Raw genomic sequence first — 14779 nt, 5'->3', positions numbered from 1 at the left:
CAGGTCCCAAAGGGAATCAAGGATTACATTGGTGGGTTTTGTAACTGTAAAAGTACCTGTAGGCATTGGGTCGAAATCCACTGTCCCTGAGCTTCTCTCTATTCTATCTCAATTCTCTTCTTGCTTCAATGATGTTTCAGCTGTGGGATCGATCTCTTCAGGAACCTGGCCCAGTACAGCCTCCCGGGGGATAGAGTCTGCCTCTTCAAACAGTGTCCTACTTTGGTGAGCTGGCTCCCTGCGGCTGTGGAGGCGGGGCCCTAGCATCGGGGCTTAGCGTCGATTCCAGCCCAAAGAGATTCGCCGTGGCTTCACTCAACACCAGCGTCTTCTGCGGGCAATTCCCCGATAATACTGACTCCTGCTGCCAGCATCTCAAGAAATCCTTAATAGTTACCAAAGGAGGGGTCCCCGAGTGCCATGAGGCTGCAGCAGCGCTCTTCCCCCTATGCTTCGGCATTCTCAGGAACGAATCAGGTATAACAGTGGCAACTGTTCTTGACGTATCTCGCCCCAGTCAGATAACTACGGTCATCTTGGCCACTTTATCCTTTTTCTTAGACTCTTACTGCGTAAAGCGGGCAAATGGACTTTCTGACTGATGTAGCAAGATGAGACTATTTTCTGTAAAAAAAAAAAAAAATGGAGCCATGCTTAAGGAGAGTCTTGCTTCCGTGATCATCAGGAATGGCTCTCCGCAGGAAAGAGCTTGTAATTTGGAGACTCGTCTTGCTGACATAAGCGCCACCAGGAACACTGTCTTGACCTTAAGATTCAAAATGAAAGCCTCCCGTAAGGGCGCATATGGAGCAGTATCAAGACCTTGCAACACAATGTTAAGGTTCCAGGAAGGGAAAGGGGACGCACCGGAGGATGCAAATGCAGAGCTCCTTTGATGAACCAGGCGACATCTAGGCGAGAGCCCAAGGAGCCTCTTTCCACCCAAGCTTGAAAACAGGAAAGATCTGCTACCTGCACTTTCAGAGAACCAACTCAATAACCCCTTCTAAAGTCTCTCTTGCAAAAAGTCCAGGACTACCAAAATCAGAGATCACCACGGTGCTACATCCTTCACCGCACACCAGTGCTGAAAAGACTTTCAGGTCTTAGCATAGGCTGCCACCATGGACAGTTTCTTAGCTCTGAGCAAAGTGGTAATGACCATATCCAAATAACCCTTGCTTGGCAGGGCTGCCCATTCAAGAGCCATGCTGTAAGCCCAAAGTGTTCCAGATTCTTAAAAGGAACTGGTCCATCAGTGAGAAGATTCACTTGGACCACAAGTCTGAGGCCTTCATCCTCCTGGAGATGAACTATGTTCGTATACCATGGTCTGTGAGGTCAAATTGGGCACTGCTAAGACTATCAAGACAGGATGAATTGCAATCCTGTGAATGACTTGACTGAGCATGGTTCATGGGAGAAACACTTACAAGAGCTCGTTCTCCAGCCACGGCTGGACTAATACGTCTATCCCTTCACTTCTGAGCTCAGATCTTTTGCCATAAAAATGAGGCGTCTTGGTGTTCACTGCCGAGGCCATCAGATCCATCTGTGGCAGCCCCAACCATGAACTATGGTGTCGAACACCTGTGGAAAAAAGACCATTCCCCCAGGTTGAGAGTCTGCCGACTGAGAAAATTGGCCTACATATTTTCCACTGCTGCCACGTTCATGGCCAAGAGAGCCTGCAAGTGAGCCTCTGCCCACTGAAAGAAAAGTTGAGCTTCTAGTTGCAAAGGGGCGCTTCTAGTGCCTCCTTGCCTGTTGACATATGCTACTGCTGTTGCGTAATGTTTTCCATGTATCTACTAATATTCTGTTTTCTTTATATAATCTAGGCATTTTGATACTGAGAACATGGCTTAATCTCAGAGGGAACATGAGTTGCCATTCCAACGTCAACCAATCTGGGAACTTTTCCATGAGCTCTGGGAGGATCCAATACATACCTTGATGAAAATATAGGATTGATGATACCTATAAAAATTAGGAAAATTTATCCCCCTTCCTTGATTGACTTTTGTAAAGATACTAGAGCAATTCTTGCAATTTTACCCAGCCAAATAAATTTTGTAAGAATACTATTCAATTTTTTATAAAATGACCCCGGAAAAAACACTGGTAACATACCCAACTGGTAACAAACCACAGGCAAAATCATCATTTTTATAGTTTGAACTCTCCCCCACCAAGAAAGATGTAATGGTTCTATTGCTCACACATTTCTGCGACCTTTTGCAATAAAAATTTTTCATTCACTTTCATTGTCTCTTCCAGTGTATTCTTTATCCAAATGCCTAAATATTTTATTCCTTCTTCTTTCCAAAGAAAAGGAAAAGAATCAAATAATCCTTTTGTACAATGAACATTTAGTGGAAGAATTTCTGATTTACTCCAATTTATTTTGTATCCTGAAAATTTCCCAAATTTCTCAATTAATTCCAGCAAATGTGGAATGGTTGTTTTTCAAATGCAGCCATGTGTTATCTGCATATTCGGAGACCTTGTATTCCCGACCTGTGTAAGGAATACCCTGTATATCCTTCACTTGTTGAATAGCTAATAACAAAGTTTCTAATACAATATCAAAAAGCAAAGGAGATAAAGGACAACCTTGTCTAACACCTCTCTGCAGACCAAAACGTTCTGAAAAATTATTGTTAACATATACTCTAGCAGTAGGGGAGTTATACAAAGTTTGAATCATCCGTATAAATCACGAACCAATACCAAACCAATCCATTGCTTGGTACATAAAGGTCCATTCCACACGATCAAAGGCCTTCTCTGCATCCCCATTTTTGTTTCTTCTCTCTAACTAAGAATTGTAACTTTTTCCCTTTATCCATCACCAGTCATGTCTGTCCTGGAGTTTGAACTCTTAAGTTATTTGTTTGTCTACACATCCCCGTTTTTATGAAGTTGTACATCGCTTAGTATATTGAATAAGCGATTCATCAAGTATTAATAAAATCTTGAAATCTTGATACAGAGAAAGCCGGATCATTCAATGGAAAAGTCTTTGTGATCAGTATAGTTTGCCGTTCTTGTGTTTTCAGGTGGACTTTCTGGAACATCAGGCCGCTCAGTGGTATAAATTAATATCTGGATTTTTAAATAAAAAAACAAAAACTGGTCTTCGGGATATTTGGAGCATTGAGATTAAGCATCAAATTAATGCGTCTCAATGGCCACGAATTTGGTCTTGGAGGATGAGATGTACAGTGTCTGCATCTATGAGACAAACTTGTTTTATTCTTTTACATAGAGCGTTTTGGACCCCAGTTCGTTTACAGAAATTAGATAGCTCTAAATCTAATAGATGTTGGTACTGGAACATTAGATCATTTGATATTCTATTGTCCAATGATTCTTGCTTTTTGGAAATCAATATGGGGGGTCAAATAAATTGTATGTTGGAAAATCCAGTGGCATTATCATATGATACTGTCCTGTTTGGCATGTCAATGAGGGCTAAGAGTCAAATATCATCTAAAAATAACAAGACTTTTACTTATTATGACAGGGGTTACCATACAACAGATTATGAGTAACTGGAAAAATTGGGAAAGACTGAATTACAGTTTCTGGTGGAACTCTTTATGCCACATTTATAAAATGGAAAGGATAATAGCCATACAGCAGGGGAATTTTAAAAAAATTCAGGAAATTTGGGAGCCATTAACAAAATATTATAATGATTAAGTATTATATTTTCCCTTAAAAATGCACATCCAAGATGGGTGGTGGGTGTTCTATAGTTTGAATATTAAATAAAATATATTAGAATGAGGTTTATGATAGGTTGTATTGAATTTAAAGAATATTAAGTATTGTATTGGAGTTTGAAATGATGTAAATGATGTTACACTTATTGTAAGTTTTTAAAAATGAATAAATTGGAAAAAAAAAACCAACAATTTTTTAACCAGAGTCTTGACATAGAAATTGTAGTTGAGGACTATTGGCCAACATGGAGTTTTGGAACAGGCGACTGCCAAATTTGTCTATAGTGTGCCCTTCACGTCCTAGTGGCACTGATGCATAGACTCTGGATGGAGTAGATTTTTTCAAAGTCGACTCTACCACCAGAGACTGATGCTGGAGTTGTGGTTTGTCAAAACCAGGAGAAGAAATGATTTTGTATAGAGTCCAATATTCTGAGAGCCACAGTAATAGTAAGGGGGGGGGTTTCCTAGTTTAGTTTTTTTTAGTTCAATATATATTTTATTAATAACTAGTCTTATAGCCCGTTACATTAACGGGTGCTAGAATATATGTCTGTAAGTCTTTCTTTCTTTCTTTCTTTCTGTCTCTCTCCCTCCCGCTGTCTGTCTTTCTTTCTGTCTCTCTTTCCGTCTCTCTCTTTCCTCGGCTGTTCACCACCACCCCTTACCTTACCTGCTCCCCCTGTCCATCAGTAGCCCTTCTCCCTTTTACCTCCCCTGTATCCAACACCACCCCTTCACTGCTCCCCCTGTCCAGCAGCAGCCCTTCTCCCTTCGTTTTACCTCCTCCCCTGTCCAGCACCACCTCTTCCCTGCTCCCCATTCAGCAGTAGGCCTTCTCCCTTTCTTATACCCCCCACTGTCCAGCGTGGAGCACCTCTTCCCTGCTCCCCTGTCCAGCAGTAGGCCTCCCTTCCTGTTACATCCCCCCTGTCCAGCAACACCTCTTCCCTGCTCCCCTTGTCCAGCAGTAGGCCTCCCTTCTTGTTTCCTCCATCCCCTTCCAGCAGCACCTCTTTCAAGCTCTCCCTGTCCAGTAGCACCCCTTGCCTGCTCCTCTGTCCAGCATTCGACTTCGCCACAACTCAACTGCCTGCATGCGCCATCAGCCGCCTCAAGACGCCGCAGCCTGCACGTGCCAACAGCCGCCACGCACACCTCAATCTGACAGCCGCCTCAAGTCGCCCTGGTATTGGCCCGCATCGCTGCCACAGCCACCATCCATGCTGGGTGGGAAGGTGGGCTCCATGAGAGGCCCGCAGAGCCAAAGCCAGTCAGTGTGGCTGGTGCTTGGGAGGAGGAGTCCTGGTGTCTTCTAGTGCGCATGTGCACTCTTGCCGGCCACAGACCTACAGATCAGGGATCATGGAACACACCGGTAAGAGTGTGCATGCGTGCTTAAAGTTTTATTATAGTAGATTTCAAACATACACAAGTCATGAATCAAAACAGTTCACAGTTCTTATGAAGAGTCTCCCTGAGAATACCATGTAATGGTAATTGAAGGAGTTCTTTAGGAGGCTCATCATAGTCCAAAGCCTCCAAATATTCAGCACTGTAGATAGAACTAGCTTCTAATTTGACTGGGAGCTCTTTACCTAATTGCTGAATAAATTTTGTGAAGGAAAGTCTTTCAGTAGGAGACTTAGCTCTTTACATTACATTAGTGATTATTCTGCCATTACCTTGTGGTTCAAGGCAGATTAAAGAAGAGGATTTCTGGACATGTCCAGAAGTGTTACAGAGTAGAGCGGGTTGCTTCAGAGGATTAAAATGTTTCATATGGTGTTAGTTAGTTTTCATGGATTTCTTGAATAGCATGGTTTTTATTTCTTTTCTGAAAGTTTTATAGTCTGGGGTCGTGATTAGTAGATTGGAGAATTGGTGGTCTAGTTTTGCTGCCTGTGTGTCTAGAAGGCCATCGTACAGTTTTTTCCATTGATGTCTCTGATTGGAGGGTATGTGAATGGTGTCTGGGTTCTCCTGTGTCTGGTTGTGGTAATTTGGATTAGGCGGTTGTTCAAGTAGGCTGGGCTGTCACCATTTATGGATTTAAATAATAGACAGTAGAATTTAAATAGTATTCTTGTTTGAATTGGGAGCCAGTGTGAGTCGAGGTATGCCTCGGTGATGTGGTCATGTTTTCTTAGTGAATAGATTAGTCTCAGGGCTGTGTTTTGTACTTTTTGTAGTTGTTTTATCATTGTTGTGGGGCAGGGGAGATATAGGATGTTGCAGTAGTCAAGGAGACTTGGACTAGGAGCTAGACCATGAGCTGGAATTGTTTTCTGTCGAAGAATTTTTAAACTTGCTTTAGGTTTCTCATGACCGCGAATGATTTCTGTATTGTTTTGTTGATTTGTGGTTGCATGGTGCAGCATCTGTCTATAGTCATTCCCAGAAGTTTTGGAGTGGGTTGAATGGGGTATGTGATTGAGGTTATTACTAGGTTTGTTATGGTTGGGGTTTTAATTTTTTTTGAGAAGTATGAATTTTGTTTTGTCTGGGTTCAGTTTTAGTTTGTGGTCTCTCATCATATTTCGACAATCCCATTATCAATCTTGCTGCTGTATGGAGACTTTTGAGGAGACTTTTCAGAAAGGGAGTCATAAGGCTCTGTAGTAGACTCAAGGACATCACCTGCTGAGTCAGACTAAGTCTGAATCATAAAAGTCTTTTGGTGAAGGAGTGTGGCAGGACCGATGTTGACGTCGAGTCTGGTGTGGATCCGATGAAGATGAAGATATATGACGTGACTTCCTTGCACACTTTGTAGAGTGGGAAGAAGACCAATGCTTGCGCTTTGAAGCAGCTGAGGATGAACGATGCTGAGTGGATTTGGATAGTTTTGATGATGAGGAAGAACGCTGATGCCTCGAGGAACTGGATGGAGAATGGTCTCTTAGTGAGCGGTGTTTATACGTGGAACATTGACAATGTACCAGAGATCCAGTATCAGGTACTGCAGGACCTGGTGGCCTTAGACTCAGGCTGGGTTGGTACTGATGGAGTCAGTGTTGGAGTAAGGAGTTTGAACATATCACTGACTTGGAACAGTGCTTCGAGCTTTTCCCGGTATGAGAGCACCGATACCATTTGGCGTTCTGCTGGTACCATCGGTGCCTTGTCTGGCCTCGGAGAGGATGCACACCTTGATGGAGAAGAGGCCAGATCTAAAAGTGGTCGTCGCTTGGTTGGCATCAAGGGACTCGATGCAATGTTGACCTACGAGACCTGTTGGGAAACTGGCGGCTTTTTAGCTGGCTCATCCAATAGAGCGATGTCCCCCGATGCCGAAGTTGATGCTTTCGATGTAGAAGGCTGTGATTTCTTCTTGGTGTCCATACTGATGCTAAACAACTTCTCTTGTTGGAGCTAGCGACTCTTAATAGTATGCATTTGCAGGGTAGAACACTGTGCGCAGGACTCAACAAGGTGTTCAGGGCCAAGGTACTGTAAGCACCAGCTATGTGGGTCAGTGATGGAAATTTGTCGTTGGCACCTATAACACTTCTTAAAACCGGTTAGCAGCCGGGACATCAATGAAAAAACTGCATCAGCCAAATTGAATTCAATGGCTGAAGAAAATGAAGAGGCCTCAGCGGAGGAAGCCCGTGAGGTGAGAATAAAAATGTTCTCGTCTCTTTTATTCTTTTTTCTTTGAACTCAAATACGCAGATAAAATACAAATAAAAAATATGCGTGCGCAGGAAGGCAAAGGCAAAAATTTGAACATTCAAAAAGCATGACTTCTTAGCTCCACCAAAAACTAAGAACTGAGGAGCTGTGAGTGGCATTGGCCGAGAAGACACTCATGTATGCATGGGGCAGGCAGTTTGCAAACTTTCTTAAGTTCTTAAAGTGGCGATGCACTTTAAACCAGGGCTCCATGAATGATATCACCCATATGTGAGAATATCTGCCTGATTGTCCTGGGATAAAAAGAAATAAATCAAGCAGACCAGAAGACACCTTTCATGCTCACCTGCAGAAAGAGAAATTGAAGGGGCAGCAGACTCCTGGGAGAAGGAGAAGATTTCAAAAGCTGTAATTGACACCTTTCTGCAGTATGCTCACGAGAATGGACAGAGTAACCCAAGACATAACATAACAACATACCTGTAGTAGATGATGGCAGATAAAGAACAGAATGGTCCATCCAGTCTGCCCAATCTTATCCTCTCTTTAAATTACATACCATTCCTATTGCACTGGAAATATATTTAGTGATCTGATATTTCTGCCCTCTCTTTTACAGTATCCAGAAATGCTTTCCACAGATTCTCTTCCCAAATAGTGAGACTTCCAAGATCATGTTAATATTAGGGTGATACGTAGAAGAAATAGTCCCCTTACCATCAGGTTGCTGGGCAGCTGCCTTCGCAACATTATCTTCCTCCTAAAGAGCAAAGACACAGGTAAAATGCAGACTGGACACAGTATTATTCAGTAACACTATAGTTCTCAAAAGTGTCATAATTTTAGTAGACCAAAGGTGCCCTGAATGTAACTGAAAGTAGGCACAAAACTTATTGGGGTGGGGAAAAAAGGCACAGAATACTTGAATGGAGGAACAATAGATACTTGAGGAAAAGGAGGCAGTGACAAAGTCTGAAAGTAGAATGTGTTTTTTAAGGGAGGAAAGAAGAGCCCTGAAGCAAAAGAAAGACCAGAGGGAGCCTGGAGGGTGGTGGCTGAATTGGATTCAAGGCATTGGCATTGTAAAAACAAACTTTTGGCAATAGAAAACTGGAAGTATAGTAAACCCCTGCAAATTTGTGGTTCGTGAAATGTGGACTCAGTAATTCGCGGTATTTTCCAACCGCCACTTCCTTGTACTAAAGTCATGATTACACCAATCAGGAGCTGCTTTGACACGCTATCTGGCATGTCATAGCAGCTCTTGATTGGTGTAGCCTGACTTTAGTAACAGGAAGAGGCGGTCTGAGCATATCGCGAGTGATTTTCTGCACCTGCCGGTGCCCCAGCTGCCCTCTCCTGCCTCTTGACAGGTGAAAAACCATATTTGTGATTTTTTGAAATTTGCGTGGATTCCTGGAACGGAACCTCCACAAACTTGAGGAAATTTCATGGGGACACCAGGAAGTACTTCTTCACAGAAAGAGTGGTAGACCATTGGACAAACTCCCAGAGCAAGTGATCGCGGCCAGCAGCATACAAGATTTTAAGAATAAATGGGATGCCCAAGTCGGATCTTTACGAGAGCAGTGATGCCACCTGTGACCCCTTAGGGGGTTGTTTAGGGAGGGTTAATGGAGTGGGCAGACTTGATGGGCTATGGCCCTTTTCTGCCGTCATCTTTCTATGTTTCTATGATGTAGTTGGGAATCATCACTTCAAAAAACAATGAAGTTAGGAGGCTAAAGACGATGGGCAGTCTGAGAAAGCCTGAAAGGACTTAGAGGATACAAGAGACAAGAATTTGAAAAGTAGAATGCAGAGGACAGAACTATTAATGAGAACACTTATGTGACAACCATACAGAGAATATACAAGTACAAAGGCAGACCAATAAAATATGTTCCACAATGAACCAGCCTGGTAACTTAATGGCAATATCAAGCACCACTCTACAGAAGCTTTCTAGTTCACTTCTAGGCTCAAATTTAGGCATATGCAGGGCAGGATTAATTATTCGAGGGCCCTTAGGCACACAAGTACACTGGGCCCCCCCTGGCCCTGCCCCACCCACACCCCACACTCATTTGCCTGTTTTCTTATTCACTTCTTTATTTCCACTTTTGTAATTCTTTTTTTCATTTATTTTAAAATTCAAAAACAAACAACAAAGATTACCATACCAGTGTAGTTTTAGTTCTATGCAAGCCCCAAACATCTCTGAACAAAGCCCCCCCCTTCCTTTTCCACCTACTTGCTCAGGATTTTAACTCTGAACCCTTTCCTAATGTATATAAAAGTGTTCAAATGCATTGTAAAGCAGTAATACTATCCGAAACATAAGTCTATATTAATATCCAAGTTTGCAACTCCTCTCAACTGCCTCACTCTGTCATCCAACTTTAACCCATATGTATGTATAATCAACCAAATCTGATACGTTCCACTCCATGTATGTTAATTTGTAACAAAACAGCAAGGCAAGCAGTCCACCAAAGAATCCAACGTGGAAGAAAAAAAGATCGGCAGACAATAAGGAGATTCAAATCAGATTTATTTAAGGTGCTTCCAGGAACCATGCCTGATGCATTTCGTCAAACAAGGCTGGTGAATGCTAACAGAAAGCCATGTCTTCCATACACACAGGACACAGAACCACCCTCACCTAGTATGAAATAAGTAATCACAAACTAAACTCCCCCTCCATTTTTTACAAAAGCATGGAAGAGGTTTTTAGCGCTGGCTGGCGGGCTGAATGTTCTGTGCTGTTCTGGCAATCATAGGAATTCTGTGACCATCGGAGCAGTGCAGAGCATTCAGCATGCTGGCTTGTGCTACAAACTGAAGGAATGGTACAGTTTAGGGGGTAAAGAAACAGTGGCACATATCCCCCAATACTGAACAAAATATAAAGATAGCAGATGTAAATTTGAAAAAAAGAGAAATAAATCACTTTACAAATTAACAAATAAAAATAAAACAAAAAATGGAAAATAAGATAATACCATTTTATTGGACTAATACATTTTTTAATTGGTTTTCAGAGGTCAAACCCTCTTTTCTTAGGTCAGTAATGCACAGTTACTTACCGTAACTGTTGATATCCAGGGACAGCGGACATGAGAGTGACGTCATCCACGGAGCCCGGATGCGGACAGCCTCGCAAGCAGACTTGCTTGGAGAAACGTAGAAGTTTCGAGTCTGCCACACTGCAAGTCTCCTCAGTTCAGATAGCTAGCAGAGAAGCCAACCAGGGGAGGTGGGTGGGTTGTGAGAATAGCTGCCTGCTGTCCCTGGATAACAATTGTTACGGTAAGTAACTGTGCTTTATCCCAGGTCACATATGGGTGACCTCCAAGCTAACCAGAATGAGATGGTGGGAGTGTTGGCAACTTAGGAGAATACATTTTGTAATAATCTCTGGCCATAATGGCCATCCCGTCTGGAGAAAACATCCAGACAATAGTGAGAAGTGAAAGTATGAACCGAGGACCAGATGGCAGCTTTGCAAATTTCCTCAATAGAAGTGGATCTGAGGAAAACTACTCAAGCCGCCATGGCTTTGACTTTGTGAGCTGTGACTTGACTTTGTAGATGCAGTCCAGTCTGAGCACAGCAGAAAGAGATACAAGCAGCCATCCAGTTGGAGATGGTACGCTTAGAAATAGGATGTCCCAACTTGTTTGGATCAAAGGAGCCAAAAAGATGAGGAGTAGATCTGTGTGGTTTGGTGTTTCAAGTAGAAGGCCAAAGCACGTTTACAGTCCAGAGTATGAAGAGCTGATTCTCCAGGATGAGAATGAGGTCTTGGAAAAAACATTGGAAGTACAATAGATTGGTTGAAATGAAATTCTGAAACCACTTTAGGTAATAATTTAGGATGAGTACAGAGACCAACTTGTCATATTTACTTTTACCAATGAATTTTTGGATTGGCACTTTATATATATATATATATTTTTTTTTTTATAGTTTGATTATTTAGCGTTTAGCTTAGCCTTTGTACATCTGCTTAGGCAATGTTATTTACTTTACTTGCTTGGTATTAAGTTGTTTATTAAATGTTGGGATATCTATTTCACCTTCCAAGTTAGTCTTTGTTTTCTGGCAATTAGTTTACGATAGGAATTTTTGCACTTGCACTTTATATTAGCACGTAAAATAATTTTCTCAGGGCTTTTTTTAAAGTTTTTTTATATATATGATATTTATTCAGCAAGATTTGATAATTATGTATCAATTCACAAATGTTAATGTATTTACTTATCAAAAATTTTAAACTTATGTGTGATTAATTTATTAATCTATTAATTTTCTCTTTCATTCCCACCCCACACAGTCCACCTTATTTATTTTGTGTTAGTTTAGTCTTTAGGGAATGTATGTTGTTTATATGCCTTCATTTCCCTTTTTCCTGAGTACTAAGTCTGGCATTTTTCATTTGGGAGTGTTATTATTTTCACAGGTGATGAATTTTGTTACGGACTATATGATGTATGAGGCAAATCTCATTTAGACTGATGTCTGGTGCTGGTCACCTCTGAGACTTTGCCTGAGCCAGAGGTTCACGTTATCCATGATGGGCTCATACTATTTTAAATCCTGTTTCCTCCCATTGAGTAACTGTTTTGTCAGACTTACTACTTCAGGTTTAAAGTGTTCTAGCCAATTCTTTAGTAGAATCTTTGATGAGCCAGTCGTCTAGGTAGGGAAACACCTGAAGACCATGGTTCCTTAGAGCTGCTGCTACCACCACCAGGCACTTGGTGAACACTCTGGTAGATGAAGCCAGGCTAAAGGGTAGCACTCTGTATTGGTAATGCAGATTCCCTACCCGAAATCTGAGGTACTGATGGGAGGTCGGATGAATGGGGATGTGAGTGTAAGCCTCCTTGAGATCTAGAGAACATAACCAATCGTTCTGATCTAGAAAGGGGTAAAGGGACGCCAGGGACAACATGCAAAATTTTTCTTTGACTAAAAATTTGGTAAGAGCCCTGAGATCCAGAATGGGTCGCAGATCGCCTGTCTTCTTCGGAACTAGGAAGTAACGGGAGTAAAAACCCCTGCTCTGCTGTTCCAAGGGAACTTCCTTGATGGCACAGAGACGAAGCAGAGCTCGAGCTTCCTGAAGAAGAAGGGCAGTCTGGGATGGATTGGAAGGATACTCTCTTGGAGGAAGCTCTAGTGAAATCTGAGAGAAATGAAGAGAGTATCCTTCCCTGATTATTGACAACACCCAAAGGTCGGATGTAATGGTCCCCCATCGGTAAAAATGATGGAGACGATCTCCTATGGGGGAAGGGAGGACAGAGGCAGAACAATGGAGGTTATGCTCTATGTGAGACAGTCAAAAAGGCTGAGCAGCCTCAAGTGCAGCAGAAGGCTGAGGTTTCTGTTGCTTCTGTTGCTGTTGTTTCTTAGCGGGTGCTCAAGTATAAGAAGCCGCCCTTGGAGGATAACGCCTCTGGAAAGTTGGAAGTGGTCGAGAAGGCTTTGAAGGAGCTGGCTTAGGCTTTCGTCTGACAACTGCAGCAAAAGATTTTTCATGCTCAGACAACTTCTTGGTGAAGGCCTCTATGGATTCATCAAAGAGGTCATTGTCCTCACAAGGAATATTAGCCAGACAATCCTGAAGATTAGGGTTTATATCAATGGTGTGAAGCCAGACTAGGTGGTGCATCGCTACTGAGAAAGCAGTGACCCTGTAAAAAAGTTCAAAAGCATCGTAAGATGACTGGAGAAGATATTCTTGGAGTTGTGCTAAGGTAGCACCGAGCTCCAGAAACTCCACATGTCTATGTTCATCCAAGTTCTTCATAAAACTTGGAAGATGGTCATCAAAAACTTCAAATATGTCGTGAAGATGAAATTGTAATTGAGGACTCTAGAGGTCATCATGGAATTCTGATAAAGGCGACGGTCAAACTTGTCCATGGTCTTGCCTTCTCTTCCAGGAGGTACTGTGGCATAGACTCTGGAAGGATGGGTCCTCTGTAATGAAGATTCCACAAGAAGGGATTGGTGAGATAACTGTGAATTCTCAAATCCCTTTCAATGTAGTGTTCTATACCTCTCCAATTTACCTGGAACAGCAGGTATAGCATAAGGAGTCTCAAGATTTCGTCTGAAAGTTTGAGACAAAAGTCTATTAAGAGGAAGCTTGAGTGACTCCAGAGGAGGCTGAGGCAGATGCATTTCCTCTAAACACACCTTAGAATATTTAGAACCATCGTCCAATTTAATTTCCAAGTTGTCAGCCATTTGACGAAGAAAGGAGGAAAAAGATAATTGATCTGACCTCGAGAAGGATTCCTGTCGAGACACTCGCAAAGACTCGACACCTTGCATACAGTGTGTAGATTCCAATTGAGACACTCGCAAAGACTCGACTCCTTGCATAGAGTGTGTAGACTCAGCTCGAGGCACAGGCAGGGACTCGACCTTGCGGGAGACTGCTGATTGCCCAGGCTGGACTGCAGGAAACAGAGTCGAGGCAAGAATGTATTTGGTCAGTAACTGAACAAATTTCTGCTCTAACATGGTCTGGAGAGAAGCCTGCAATTGTGGATCCGAGTCTGAAACTGAACCACTTGCTGAGGCTATAGGCTCTGAGGTGGCAGCAGAAGCATGCTTTGGCTTGGACTGATGTTTGGATAACTTGAGGACCACCGCAGGAACCTTCCGCTTAGGTATCTGACCTGAGGGAAGCTCAGGGGAAGATAAAGCAGGTGTACTCGAGGCCAAAGACGATCCACACGAGGAAGGTTTTATGAGACTTGAGGTCAGAGTCGTGGAAGCAGGAATACTCCTGGCTGAAGTCTGGACCGAGTCAGGACTCGAGGTCGAAGGTGTAGCTGAAGAGTCCATCCTGAACAGCTTTTCCATTTGAACTTGACGACGCTTAAGGGTTCGAGGTTGAAGAGTAGCACAGCGCTCAGACTATGGTCAGGTCTGAGAACTTAAGACACCAGCGGTGTGGGACCTTGAGGGAAATCACACGCTGGTACTGGCTACACTTCTTGAAGCCCATTACTGGCTGGGACATAGAAGGGAAGATAGCCACTGCGAAGTCGAAGCCCGCAGACTGTGGGCGAGCGACCTGCATTGCCAGTCAGTTGACAAAGAAAAAATAATTCTATCTTTTTTTTTTTTAAAACAGAAAATAAAGAAATGAACACAGCGATTCGCGAAATAACTAACTCAAACCATGGTGAAGAGAAGGCATGAAGCAATGAAGTTTCACAAACAGCGTCAAAGACAGACTTTTTGGCTCTGCGGAAACCTGAGGAGACTCGCCCTGTGCTGGGCGGGAAGGTACTTGCGCATGCACGGTGCGGCAGACTCGAAACTTCTACGTTTCTCCAAGCAAGTCTGCTTGCGAGGCTGTCCGCATCCGGGCTCTGTGG

The 14779-nt window shown here is 42.8% G+C and overlaps 1 protein-coding gene across 2 annotated transcripts in view; it reads right to left on the bottom strand.

Moving 5' to 3' along the window:
- OS9 (OS9 endoplasmic reticulum lectin) overlaps positions 1 to 14779 on the bottom strand; it is a 206029-nt gene that overhangs the window by 68103 nt on the left and 123147 nt on the right. For both annotated transcript variants that reach the window (XM_033937158.1, XM_033937157.1), the window contains exon 9: positions 8088 to 8130. In XM_033937158.1, coding sequence (XP_033793049.1) covers positions 8088 to 8130 — 43 coding nt within the window. The remainder of the gene's footprint in view (positions 1 to 8087; positions 8131 to 14779) is intronic.

This window comes from Geotrypetes seraphini, chromosome 3, assembly GCF_902459505.1.
Source record: "Geotrypetes seraphini chromosome 3, aGeoSer1.1, whole genome shotgun sequence".
Taxonomy (NCBI): Eukaryota; Metazoa; Chordata; class Amphibia; order Gymnophiona; family Dermophiidae; genus Geotrypetes; species Geotrypetes seraphini.
The sequence above is the reverse complement of the archived record's forward strand: the minus strand, read 5'-3'. Positions and strand labels throughout refer to the sequence as shown.